At 35.9% G+C, this 15,002-nt stretch overlaps 1 protein-coding gene across 1 annotated transcript in view; it reads left to right on the plus strand.

Annotated features, from left to right (window-relative positions):
- Positions 1 to 1,501: 1,501 nt before the first annotated feature.
- The window catches only part of cxadr (CXADR Ig-like cell adhesion molecule), a 60,318-nt gene continuing 46,817 nt past the window's right edge, over positions 1,502 to 15,002 (plus strand). Inside the window, exon 1 of the mRNA XM_056466524.1 lies at positions 1,502 to 1,690. Within this exon, the coding sequence (XP_056322499.1) occupies positions 1,639 to 1,690 (52 nt within the window). The 5' untranslated portion in view covers positions 1,502 to 1,638. The remainder of the gene's footprint in view (positions 1,691 to 15,002) is intronic.

A 15,002-nucleotide genomic window follows, 5' to 3' on the forward strand; every position in this document is an offset into this window, starting at 1 on the left:
TGACACCCACTCCATGTTGATGTGCTTTAGTATCAGTCCTTCGTTTATTTCTAAACATTTTTCAGATTTATTGCGGGTTTGTAGTTTTTTTTTTGTGCATTTACACACCGAGATGTTCGAGGCGATTTGAGTTCAATTCACGGCTCAAGGTCCTTTGCCAGTCTCTCGGAGAGATTTTTTCAACACATTTCTAAACATAATAGTTTTAATAACTCATCTGTAATAACTGATTTATTTGATCTTTGCCATGATGACAGTAAAATTTTACTAGGTATTTTTCAAGACACTTCTATACAGCTTAAAGTGACATTTAAAGGCTTAACTAGGTTAATTAGGTTAAGGGGGGTTAGGGTAATTAGGCAAGTTATTGTATAATGATGGTTTGTTCTTTAGACTATCGGAAAAATATCTAGCTTAAAGGGTCTAATAATTTTGACCCTAAAATGGATTTAAAAAAAAAATAAAAACTGCTTTTATTCCAGCTGAAATAAAACAATTTTCTCCAGAAGATATTATCAGACGTACTGTGAACATTTCCCTGCTCTGTTAAACATCATTTGGGAAATATTTAAAAAACAAAATCAAAGATTCTGATTTCAACTGTATATAAAAAAATAGGGAACATCCATCGGCACCCTGACCTCGTGGGCTGATTAAGGGGTAAAGAAACTAAGATGGCTAAATCAGCAGATTTTATTGTCAAACCTAACCCACCAGTCTCTGCGCACCCTAAAATGTTAAGAAAATGTGCTTTTTTTGTGAATTACTTAACAAATATACATGCGAGCCGTTTAATATGATCTCTTTAATCACTGTTTATGTTTCATCAGAAAAATTAACAAACATAAAACTTTACCCAGGGACCTGGGTTTAACTCCTCAACTATTGCACATTTAGATAAATTCTAAAACTCTGAGTAATGTCTGGCCTAAAAATCTTCAAATCCTCGAGTGAATATATGGATGCATTAGTAAAATACCTGATTTATGCCACTATTAAACGCTAAACTGGGACTGTGCCAGATCTGGGTATATAATGCATGAAAATGAAGTATTTAGAAGAAATTCATCAAACGAGCAGCTCCAGGATCACCAGCTGGAATCACCGTAAAACCAGTAAATGACGTTTAAAGGAGGCACAGTTGATCTATAAGATTCTTAAAAGGCTGTTTAAAAATAAATGGTGAAAAGCTCACGAACAAGTTAAAATGAATGTTGAAAAGTGTTGTGCTTTTAATTATCCATTCAACTTTTTTTAATGAATTCAGTGCCACACGAACAAGAGGTCTTACATTTCACATAGTTTTCCGGAAGAGAAAAATAAAATACAAAACATACATTTACACGAAATTAAATGTTTTCAGAGCATTACGTGTCACCCATTCAACATGTATGGATAGATGTTGTTGTCTATGTACGCGAGAGGGCGTTGAAACTCCTTAATATTTTTTCCGACTGATACCTCCGGAAATCACGTGTGCACAATCATTCCAGCCACACAATCCACCTGCGCGAGCTGCTGCTGGACTTTCTGATGCTGCGCGAGAAAGAAGAGTGAACGCGAAACAGCACAAGTCTCGAGGAAAAGTTGTTTTTTTCACTCGCACCGGGTAGCAGATTGTGGCTTTAAAGCAGAGGAATGGATATGAGGACGTCTTTTCTCTGCGTAACCTATGTTATTCTTCTCACAGGTAAGTTTGAAATTGCCTTTATTCCCGGAGGATTGCGAACTAGCTCGCACGCTACCGCCCCTCAAAAGTTTTATTATAATACTTTATTTGGATTTCGTTCATATTATTGATTTGTTTAGTGTTGAAGTACTATAAGTTTACAATTTCGGCAAAAGTTTGATCTTTAAGCAAAATGGCCGAAGTCGAATTTGATCGAAATTGAGGCTTTCCGTTAAAGAAAAAACGGTCGCTAATTTCAAAATCTGATATAAAAATCAAACAACGGTGATATTTAGACTTATCGTAACTGAATATCTCCACAGTTAATGGAGGAAACTGTTATTGTAAGATATAACAGTATAAGGTTAGTATTTTAAACTGATATATTTGTAAATTAAATGCTAACATTGTTTAATGCTTATAAGGCATTTAACGTTAAACCTTCACAATAAATATAAGTTAATGTGCTAACACGCGTCTCGAAGCGATTTTTTCCTGTCATACCTATAATACACTGTTTTTGTTGCATTTTTATTATCACGTAAAGCTTTTTCAACGTGTTATCAACAGCCTAATAAGTTTACATTGTGTTTTTATCTGTGTGATGTCTTATGCTGGTATTGTAAGTTAACTGAATTGGTACGTTTTTCAGCTCTAATAGTTATTAATTTACTAGAAAACATATCTTAAATGTTGTTAACAGTTAAACACAATAGGCTTAACCGTCTTAAAGTAGTCAAGAGGGGCTGCCATCTGCCAGTTCATGCTCCACTCGTACACCCCCCCCCCCCCCCCCCCCTCTCGAAAAGAGTCCTCTGGATGTCTGAAACTAAGGTTGAGGTTGCGTATCTACTCTACATGCATGACCTGACATTGACTGATCCCTTGGATTAGAAGACACATATTAGCAAATAGTGTTTGGTAGTGGACTCTAGACAGTATTGATTTTCTGCAAAAACGCCACACTGTTTAGTTTTGACTTGGTTGTTGACTGGTTATGAGAACAGAATGACAATAAAATGTAATATGTTTGACAAATGGTCAATTTACTCAGACCACATAGGATGTACTTTTAGTGAATCGTTTTACTTTTGTAGAAATCAAGAGTTTTAAAAAGAGGTTTAGCTCAAACTTTAGTCTTTGTTGATTGATAAAATGGAAGTCAACAGATACCAGCAAACCAAATTTTGCTTCCTTTTGTAGAAACAAAGAGCTTTAAAAAGCAGTTTAGCACAAACTTTAGTCCTTTTTGATTGATGAAAAGGAAGTCAATAGATGCCAGCAAACCAAAAGCAGACCAAATTTTGCTTCCTTTTGTAAAAACAAAGAGTTTTAAAAAGAGGTTTAGCTCAAACTTTAGTTTGTGTTGATGGATAAAATGGAAGTCAACAGGTACCAGAAAACCAAATCAAATTTTACTTACTTTTGTAGAAACAGAGAGTTCTAAAAAGAGGTTTAGCTCAAACATTAGTGCTTTTTGATTGAAAAAAATAAGTCAACAGATAACAGCAAACCAAAACCAAACCAAAATTTGCTTCCTTTTGTAGAAACAAAAAGTTTTTAAAAAGCGCTTTAGCTCAAACTTTAGTCTTTGTTGATTGATAAAATGGAAGTCAACAGATAACAGCATACTAAACCAAATTTTACTTTTTTTTTTTTTTTTTTTTAAACAAAGAGTTTTAAAAAGAAGTTTAGCATAAACTTTAGGCTTTGTTAATGTATGAAATGGAATCAACAGATACCAGCAAACCAAAACCAAACCAAATTTTGCCTCCTTTTGTAGAAACAAAGTTTTAAACAGAGGTTTAGCTCAAACTTTAGTCTTTGTTGATTGATAAAATGGAAGTCAACAGATACCAGCAAACCAAAACCAAACTAAATTTGACAAAACTCTTCTAAAGGGATCAATCTGTGCTAGAAACTGATCTATCCCTTTAACACCGAAACCAGCTTGTGCTTTTTGAATAACAACTGAAACCACTTGTGAAGGTTATTGTCAAAGGTTACCTGTGTTCTTTAACTAAAAAATCAGATAAAAGCATACAGACCAGCACAAAAAAAAAGTAAAAAAAAAGAAAGAATGCCATAGATGGGGCGATGACTTTCCGGGCCACTGGTTAATGATAAACTACAGTCTAACAATAACAAGCTTTGTGCGCACACAGCTTTTGTTTTACAGTATATGGAATGTTTGTGAGTTGGTTGTGGTTTTTATGTGAACTATAATGCCTTTTCTCATTACTGTGGGAGATCTCAGATTCTAGGTAGTTTTGTAGTCTTGTGTATGACATTTATTCCTCCATGGCGTTAACCTGTCAAACTCATTACCATCACAACAGAATGTGGAGTGCCTGACATTTGGTTGCTCCGTGTCCTCCTCAGTAGACAGGGATATTGTTTTTAGTGTCGGCGACAAGGATATTTCTCATTCGTGTTGTCATCCTGTCATAATACAGATTATTCATAAAGGGAAATGGGGGATGTCAAGACATGGCCTTTTCACAAGTGCAATACTGCTAATGTCATTTGTTCTCATTAAAACTGCAGACATGAGACATTTATTAATGATCTTACATGAATATTCTGTGGATTGGCCAGACTGCATTTTAGCAAGTATTCGCTTTCATATGGCTCAAAAACTAAGCAAACCTGAGGCATACTGGTGTAGAACAATTTTTTTTGAGTGCAACAGTTCTGGAGGTGTAGAAATAAGATTCAATTCATGTTCTCTGTGGGAGAATTGAACTTTCATTATCAGTCATTTCTAATTCATTAAAGAGACCTGTTTTACTTTGGGAATTTAGCCAGTTGTATACGCTGTAAAAATTGTTTTTTTTTTTTTACGGTTTCATTTGACGTTTTTATTCATGTTATTTTGAAATACAGTTAAAAATCGTAAAATAACAGGAAAATATTGTAAGTTTACATATCCAGTTTACACATGAAAACATCACATGTACAAAAGTATCACATGAAAAACATGTCAATGTGTTTAACACCCCAAAAAAATAATATTTTTGAAGATTTTACAATCTTACAACATCAATATATTCATACACACAGTGTGTTTTGTGAATTATGGGGACTTTTCATCACTGTAAAACCCAACAGTCAACTTTATCAAATGAAATGAGTGTAGTTAACTCAATTTACTGAAAGTTAATTCTACTCTTTTGATAAGAGTTTTGAACTGTTGAAGGTAATGAGTTAAATATTTAATTACTTCAACTTAAATGGAGTAAGTTCACAGCACTCGTGTAGATTAGGGCAATTCCATGCAAATGTCAACCTTGCCATGAAAAAAATTAAGTTTTCGCCAAAATAACAAAACCGTGTCTACCCAAAAATGTCTCTGTGAGTATTTTAAAACAATTATATTTGATTTACCACAAGTGGCAATTTCACATCCGTCACATCCATAACAGAGAGATGTCACATTAATAACGAAGCTTTTCCCTCATAAATGCAAGAATATAAAGTCAATTGTGTTTGTTCTATAGTGATCCAACTCTTATCCTTTTGATGAGCATTGTTTCTTTTGAGCTGTGCAGTTTATTTAACAGAATTTCTACAAAGTATGTTGTATACTGCAAACTTGCAGACTTTTTTAACGCATGTTTATTTCCCTCATTTAAAATATAAAAAATGTTTACAGATAGGTGTTTTCTGCTCTCACAACTCTGTGGCTAGTTGTTTTGAAAAATATAAAGAGATGTTTCAATAACATGTTAACATATACTTCCTCTGTCAATTTATGTTTTAAGATTATACTGCAAATGTCACATCCATAACGCTGGAATTGCTCATTAGTTTTTAAATTTAAATGGTTTCTAGCAATCGATTTGAGTTGCCTTAACTTATTGGGTTTTACAGTACTTCGTTGGTTTGAGTTCTCTTCATTTATTGGGTTTTACTGTGCTCAAATTGCTTTATTTACTCATATAGATTACGTTCACAGTACTCATTAGGATTATTTTTTGAACTTAAATGGTTTGTTGCAATCGGTTTCCTAAAATGGCTTGAGTTACCTTTTTATGTTTTACAGTGTAGGTTTCCATTGTTTTTATATCTTATATATTTCCTAACACAAATTATTGAATTTTTTATATATACTAGATATATATATACTAGAGCTGCACAATTCTGGCTAAAATGAGAATCGCGATTCTTTTGCTTAAAATAAAGATCATGATTTTCTCACGATTCTGTAGATGTAAAATAAAGGTTAATATGAGTAGGCTATTATTATTGTTATTTCTCAAACATGGTAAATATATATATATACACACACACACACACACACACACACAGTGTTGGGCAAGCTACTTGAAAAATGTAGTGAGCTAAGCCATTAGCTACTCTACTTAAAATGTAGCTTAACTACACTAAAAGCTACCCCCTGGGAAATGTAGCAAGCTAAGCTAAAAGCTACATGGCAAAAGTAGCTTAGCTACATCTAAGCTATTTTTGCAATTTTTATCTTTAAATCGAAGCAACTTAAATCCAAGTCAGTCACATCCTAGGGGTCAATAAAACTGTCAATTAAACATATGAGGCATAATTCAGTTCAATTATTTACTGTAAATAATATGCGTACTAAACAGAAACAAATTATAGTATATAACAGCTAAAACAAAAAATCCAATAAAAGCAGGTGTTACACATTTAAAATACTATAGTAATTTATTGTAAAGAGAAATATTTTGACGTAAGCATTATGCATATTGTATATATATATATATTCAACTCTTCATTAATAAGTTACATGACATAATGCAGTAATTTATAGAAGTACTTACTATAAATTACTAAAGTATTTTTGAGCGCAGAATCAGAAATTGAGTTATTGCATCTTAACATGTACTTGAGGTATGCTCACAAAAAATCCTACTTCAGAAATAACTCCTCTCCCTCAGTCATCTTTCCATCAAGCAAGTTTCTCGTGTTAGCCCAATGACTAACAAAATAGCTTCACTACTGAAAAGCTATTTGATTTAGAAAGTAAAAAGACGCTACTGAGAAATGTAGTTAAGCTAGTAGCGTCACTACTTGTAGCGACGCTACTGCCCAACACTGTGTATGTGTGTGTGTGTGTATATATATATATATATATATATATATATATATATATATATATATATATAATATTTTTTATTTAATTCTAGATGATTAGGTTGGTTCAGATTCATAAGTTAATCTTTATTCTAGTGCAAGGGTTTTCAGACTTACAATATCCTTACTATCAAGTTTCTACAGTTATCCTTATTAGTAAAACAAAGATTAAAGCTAAAGAAAAGTTAATGTGAGTCTCAAAAAAAAAAAATAATGCGCATTCAAACTGTTTATTTAAAATGAGCTGAAAGAACACAATTCTTGAGATTTTATTGGGAAAACTTTTTCATGTTCAATCCACATAAATTTGTTAAACGTGTTAAGTTAACTTAATTTGTGTTGCATGAATAAATTGTGTGGAACCCTGCATTTTAACAGTGTGTATTGCTGCAAGCAGCCTGTATTGTATACGGGTAATTTTTAGTAAACCCGTGTAAATACGATTTTAGCATTTGTTAGATTTTTCTGATATTTATTGGTTGCACCACATGAAACTTATGTTGTTGAGAGAGAAAAACAATTATTGTAAATGCTGCATTTCATTATTACATTTAGAAATAATGAAAGACACTGGTAATAAAATGTTAACCCAGATTATAAAGACCATAAACATTCTTTGTACTTAGCCTATAACAAACCTATTAAAAAACTGCACTTGTGGAAAGCTCATGTGCCTCTTATTGGCCATGAATCATTCCCATGAATTAATCATTAGTCACAGTGTAACATGTGGTTGCTAAACTACTCTATTTTGAAATGTTTTCAAGAATGCCCCTCCTCAAATACCAAGCAGTTAGTCAGGGTTTGTGCCTGTGACATAACTGAAGTTAATTGGCTGTTATTTTGACTTCTAATTTGAATAAGAAATGTCAAAACAACATCGCTCTCATTTAGACATTTCATATACACTTTTCAAATACGGTTAAGAAATAGTTTTGTGTATATTTTATTCATAATAAAAATCAAAAGCAGCTTGCAGGCTTTCTCAGGTTTAAGACGACACTCTGTCATCACTGTCTAGTCTTGTAGTCTTCCCTGTTCTTTCCTATAATCCCTTGTGTCCATTAAAGGCATATTCCCAATAATACCTTCCACAGGCTCTGACAGGCTTGTCCCTTCACTTAGACATTAGCCAGATGCTGTCAGACATCCCTGGTCAGTCAGCACTTTTATTTTGTTCCTGCTCATGTGTGTGTGTGTGTGTGTGTGTGCTCGCAAGCCCACATGCACTCAGCTCCTCTTTATTATCTGGCTCTCCTTTCTAAATTTTGACTCGCACTGGTCTTCAGAAGCCATTAAGATTCCTACAGGACCTTCACATTCACAAGCAACCAAGTGTAGGGTCTTGTTTAAGGTCAGTGTACTGTTTTGAAAACCTCCTCAACCTTGAGAAGACCTGTGATGTATTTACCTGATAAACCGTCCTACTCTGGAGACCCAACCTGGAGACGGTTGCTAGGAGACCTGGAGAACACAGCCACCCGGGTCCTTGGAACGTGATTGCAGAGAATCACTTCTTCTTGTTCAGTGTTGGAGTGGGTCCCTGAGTGCCTTTTCTAGACATAGTCATCCAGCTAATGGAGGTGAAACTCGCTGAAAACTGAAATATTGATTTAGTTGTTTTTCAGTTGTGTAAGTAAAAAAAAATGTTTGTTTGGAAGAAATCTCAAAGTCTATTATGCAATTTGTAAAGGTCACACTTTATTTTAAATTACAATTCTGACTATTAGCAAAGAATTAGGACATGGCTCAGTAAACTACTAATTAGCTGCTTATTAATAGTTATCAAATTAGTAGTTGGGTTTAGGTATTGGTAGGTTTATGGATGTAGAATATAGGATTTGTTGATAGACGATGCCATTGTCTATCGCCGAAGACCGATAGACATCATGATGCTGAACCCGCAATGCGATTCTCCACCTCGCCCCATTGCAGCAGCAACCCGCTCACGAAAAATACACACTTAGGCCCTGTTTGCACTAATACGTCTTAGTTTTAAAATGCCATTTTAGAACGAAAACGATCCGCGACCACACTAGCGTTTCATCCAGCATTTCTGAAAATATCTCCGTCCACACTATACCACTGAAAACACACATCACGTGGCCACACACACATACACTCTCTGTCATGCGCTGTAGCAAATGTGCACGTCTGAGCTCCAGGCAGTGAGCAGGTGCTTTGAGCACAAAACCCCAGAGAGCAGAGCACGTCAGACAGTTTATCAAGGATGTACCGCTGGATCGCATCTCACTGTAGTTGTTAAATGTGAGATTTAATTCATCTTCTCATCTTCTATCTAATGACTCCTTGGTCTTTTGAATCTATCAGGTAATGTGTCACAGCATCAGTACACTTCAGTCTTTCGTTTTCACGCTTGTAATTAGCCATTTTAGCGAAAACATCAGATACTGTTGGTTGTGCACCTTTTTTACCAACCAAGTTTGTGGCCGCTATTATAACGACACGGATTACTCTGTCTATTCATGCCAGAGTCCCGCCGAAAAAGTGATTGACAGGTGGTAATTTGTGTGTAACTTATCTTTATTTATTTATGATTTGGTTATGGTAAAACAAAGACCATGGGGGTCAGGTAGTTGAAACGGTAGGCTACAAATAATTCGTTATGAATTAATTAATTATGCATAAAATTAATTCACTACAACGACGATGCCATCATCCATCGCAATGTTTTACATTAGACATCGTTCGATGCCAAATTGGTCGACATTTCCCAACCCTAGTAGAACACATGAGTACTAAACAGCCACGACTTCATAATATGCAGGTAATAAGCCAGTAGTTAGTAATGGGAATTTGTACTTTTACTAAAGTGTTACCAAAAATACATTTATAATGCTCAAAAATGACAGCATAGTTAGACATTTATAATATTATAAAAATGCAGCGTCTCCTCAAAATAAGAAGCACTTTTTTCAACATTGATGCTAGCACAGCATTTTTCCTGAGCAGAGCACCACATCAGCGGCTTATTATAAAGATTTTTGTGTTGTGTAAGATTGCATTAATATATGGGAGCGAATCACATAAAATAACTTGACTTGGACCCACCCTTGAAATTCCAATGCATGTCATTGTAGAAACCATTCTGGGTTCCCGAGTGTTTGCTGTTTTGACTGCAATATTTTGACTTATGTTTGGCAGTTTTAACCAAATCACTGTTGACTGAGGCGATGTTTCATGCATTCTTAAAAGTGTTGTTCTCGTGTGTTTATCTGGAAGGATCTGTTAGCACTATAATACCTGCTGCATACATAAGACACAATAACTGTATGTGCATTAACAACCAGTGCTTGGTTTGGTTTAATACACAGTTTAGCATATCTTTATTTAGTTCTTATAAGAATATTCGTAAAATAATTCATACAATATCTTTATTTATCTTTATAAGTTTATTTGGTTGTTGCATATACAGTTGTCATTTCAGCAAGTTGTTCAACTGTGTGTGTTAAATAAGGTGTACTAAAAAAATAGAAGGAACTGAATTTAGCTCTGGTGTGTACATGTCCTTAGATTTACACAGAAACTCTTTGACATGTTCAGCGAGAGTGGGCATCTACAGAGAGATGTTGTTGAGAATGTACAGCTGGAAGGCTTGCTCTCGGCCAATAAGATATTTATTTGCGATGCCCGGAGATTTGTCTTTGTGTAATCTAAGGGGAAATGAGCTGCTGAGTTCTGGCCTTAGGCTACACTCTCTGCTCTGTTCTGCAGCAGGGCTGTCTAATCCATCCAGCAAAGCCCCTCAAAACGAAACACTGATATCAACTGCAGCCTCACCTGCGACTCAAAGCCCTGCCTCTAGTCCCTTTCTCCTCTTCTCAACACAACATTCCCCCTGGTGCTGTCCTTCTGAATAAGGGACCGAGCTTTCGAGTAGAATCACACTCTGAGCACCTGTGTTCGAGTATGTGGCTGCTGAATGCCCTCCATCTAACAGAGAGGACACACTAGCCGTATGAATATTCAGGCCTCCGCTTTATAAATATTTTAGGATGCAAGACTCGTACCTGAGATGGCAAGCGACACCCTTTCCTGTTATGTTATAACCCTGTGATCCCGTGCACCAAGACCTCGCTTACTCTCTCTCCTGCCTGTTTTCATTGCCTTCTTTTTCAATTTGGAGAGTAAGTGGGCCATTACGATCAGCTGATCACGTTCCATTAGACCCAGTGATAATGATAAATAACCATGGTTGAAAGGTTTTTTGTTGGTAATTCTAGTTTCAATTGGAGGCTTGCTATGCTTTCATGGATCATAACTCACTCACGCAACCTGGGAATAGAGGGGAGTAGAAAGAGACGGTAGGAACGAGATTCAGACAGAAAGGAGAGACTGGAGCAGAGGTTAAAGTCATGGATGAGTGTATGAGTGGGAGTTTGGTTGAGGATGGAGGGAAGAAAGAGTCGTCATTGTAAGAATATCATGTGAGAAGAAGAGACGAATGGAAGAGGAATCGAAAGGGATAATGGAAGAGAATGGAATTATATTTCAGAGGGATTTGGCAGGGTTCAGGGTTAAGTATGTAAAGGCTGGTAGGAGGTTTTTCATGTTTTTTTTATTTCCTTTCAGAGATGTGTGAATCACTAAAACTCTGATCATAGCCAAGCAGCCTGGGATTTACACTTCATCCCCTCCCACTCTTCTGATAAACTCTTCCATAAACACAAGGTCATGAAACCTCTCATTCGGCGTCTTTCCTCATCCATCACACATCAGCTCATAGACCCCTCCTTGTTTTTTCTGCAATGATAAGGAGGACCTGTAGTGCATCCATCATTGTGTCCCTCTGCTAACCCCTCTGTAATGCTGATATCCCCTAATGAGTCTTAATGCAGACTCATGACTAATAAACTTTCATCTGTGATTGACAGAAAGGTCTGTCTCAATTAGTAATGGGTCGTTCTTAAACAGTTTGTTCATTTTGAACGAATCTTTTGTATGACTCTGGAATGATGAGTCCTCACAGGGAGGGGTTCGGTCATTCGCTCATGCACACATTTGTGCAGGTGAAGTAGAAGATTAGTTCCTTTTTCGAGTCCTCTATCGGGTTTGAGTCATCACGAGAATAACTGAAGCCAATCATATGCATTTAGTGCCGGATGAATATTTTATCCGTTCATCTCTCGAGTCCTCTTAAGTCGTTCGTTCATCATGTAAAGACAGAAGTCAATCACATGCATTTAGAGCCAGAAAAAGATTTGATCTGTTCATTTCTCGAGTCCTCGGGTTTGAGTGATCTCTCTCAACATGCTGACAAGTGATGAATGAACGACTCAACCAGGCTTCTTTTGGCTCAGACGGAGTGCTTTGGTTAAGCTTATACGGGACTGTCTGTGTCATGTGAACTAACCACTTAAATTTAAAGAGCTGTGAGAAGAGGTGAGCTGACATAATCATAGACCAATCACCAGGTAAACAATACATGATTTTCTCTTTTTTTTTTATAGCATTCTAGTTATGACTTGTTTGTAGTGTGATCAAGGATTGGTGTAGTTGGAGATGAGTTTGGAAGCAACTCCATTCATTCATTCATTCATTTTCTTTTCGGCTTAGTCCCTTTATTAATCTGGGGTCACCACAGCGGAATGAACCGTCAACTTATCCAGCTTATGTTTTTACACAGCGGATGCCCTTCCAGCCCCAACCCATCACTGGGCAACATTATTCATTCAGTATCATTTTAATAATATATTGGCAAATTGAATGAAATGACTCGAAGAGATTCGTTCATCTCAATGAATGAGATTCAAAGGTCTGAGTCAGTAAAATGATCCAAACTTCCCATCACTAGTCTCATTTCGACATTTTGATTTAGAGATTGAAGTGTTGGGGAATGTTCCAATTCCATAGAAGTGTACTTTTGGTAGTGTACTTTAAAAATGAGAAAGTTCATCATTTTCTTATCCTCATGTTGTTCCAAGCTTTCTAAATTTGATTGTGTGTGGGTTTGTGTATGGAACACAACAGATATTTTGATGATGTTTTTTTTCCATACACAAAGTCAGTCGACAAAACATTTGACCTAACTGAGCTTAACTGTACGAAAAAACTTGTGTGTCATGTACCAATATATGGATTAGTAAATAATGACACAATCTTCCCTTGACATTTTTTGACCAGAGGAATATGTTTAAGCCAATCCTGAGTTCTCTAAAAATGTACCTGATTTAATCAGATCGGCTGATATGAATGCACTTTTATATATATAAATATATATTTAAATGCTATTTTTAAAGCTATAATAAGCCCTGCTAGATTAAGTGTTTTGTCTTGAAAATAAATGCTAGAACTGATTAAAATGTTTGAGGTAGGATCAAAGTACACCTTGTTCACCAGCAATGAGTGATAATCAGACATCATCATTATGCACATTTGTTAAGGTTGAGTTATTGAAGTGAAACTGAACTATAAAGCAGTTCAGAATTTATTATTACAAATGCAAACTTAGTGTAGTCCATATATCATTTTCAGGTGAGTTTTATGTATCCAGGACAAAACAATGCATTTACTAGCAATGTGTTTTTTTTACAAACACACTGATGACATCTGTCTGAATTTTTCAGAATGTAGATCCTGTCCTCCCTGTTTAGAAAATGCTAGACTTGGTTAACATGATCCTTTGTGTCCTGCCGGCCCTCTGAGGGCAATGTCTGTTTCAGTGCACTTGGCGCACGTATTTTGTCTTAGATAATCAGCATGTTTCAGCATTTACTCACATCAAAACGTGGGCAGTCATGCAGCAGTTTTTCTTAATCCAAAAACACAGTTGTTGTTTAATCCAAATTGGTAGAAGAGAGCATATTCTCTGAAATTGCAGCTTCTAATGCATGCTGTATAGGCTTATGTGTCTGTATATGGAGTGGCAGAGTGGTCAGACTCCAGTGTGAGATTATGTTTGTTTTGGGGACTAAGACTGACTCTCTCTGTGTGTATATGCCTTCCAGCTGACATTGGTATGCCTTGTGAAAGTGTACACAGTCTTAATGCGGTCACAGAGTGTTTGTATGTTTGTGTGTGAGGCTTCACTCGTCAGGAATCATGTCTATAGGGATTTGCTTTAGCAGGTTTCGTACATGCCAGAACTATTATATCTTTCTGTCTCTCTCCCAAAAGTATTGACCAGAAAGATGGTGTTTCTTATTAGTCTGCTTAAGAAGAATCAGCTGAAGTGTTAAAATCAAAATATTAGCTCCTTTCACACAGTGATACTGTTAAATATTCAGAAAATTTCTGTAACGACCTTAACACTAGATTCAAAAAAGCGCTGTTCACACAGGCAAGGCCGTTCTGGACATTATCTGGATAAGACCGTTCACACATCTATTCCAAATTACTGGTAAATTCTGACATCATTAACAAGAAATGCCCTCTAAATGGCTGCGCTTGTATTTGTAAACATAATAGAGATCAGGCTTTGTTGGTGCTTTTACTTTTATTTAAAGCTTTAGTATTAATGCAGCTGCTTTTGTCTTAGAGACATCCAAAGGCAAAGCGCTAACCGCAGCTAAATGTTTACACATTTGACGACATTACAAATTCTGTGGATGGATAAGTATTTTGAACAACTTCGATTAGGGCTGTGCAATTAATCGAAATCAAATTGCAATTAAGAAACGTTGTGATTAGCTAATCGCAGGATATGAAATATGTGTTTTTTAATTTTCCCCACCCAGAGCAAATGTGTGTCTGCCCTCTATGTGTGGTAGTCTTACTAGCCTATTGAGTGAGCACACTTTTGTTCTGCCCAATCAGAATTGTGCAACAAACTATACGCAACGGCCACAATAAAAAAAAAAAAATCTTACAAGAAAGTGCAGACAATTGGGATTATGGCGTCTTCTGCTTCAGAAGCATTAATAGACAAATTAATATCAAAGAAAAACAGGACATCGGTAGTGTGGAAATATTTTGTGTTCAACAAAAACGGGTAATTTTTAAAAGCTGTTGCAGAATTGTTGCCACAGCGTACAGATTATTGTGCTGAAGCTTGACTACAAAATTAAATCGCAAATCAAATCGTAATATCTGTCAGAAAAATTGCAATCTCACAGCCCTAACCTCTATGTAAACTAGAGGTTTCACTAACTAATCGACTTTAATGCTCTGTAGTGATGCTTTTTGATTGACGTTGAGTAGTCGTGCTGTGCAGATCACATTGTTTGACCTGAAATACATGCCAGCTTTACACACAGCTCAC

This window comes from Danio aesculapii, chromosome 10, assembly GCF_903798145.1.
Source record: "Danio aesculapii chromosome 10, fDanAes4.1, whole genome shotgun sequence".
NCBI classification, from domain to species: Eukaryota; Metazoa; Chordata; class Actinopteri; order Cypriniformes; family Danionidae; genus Danio; species Danio aesculapii.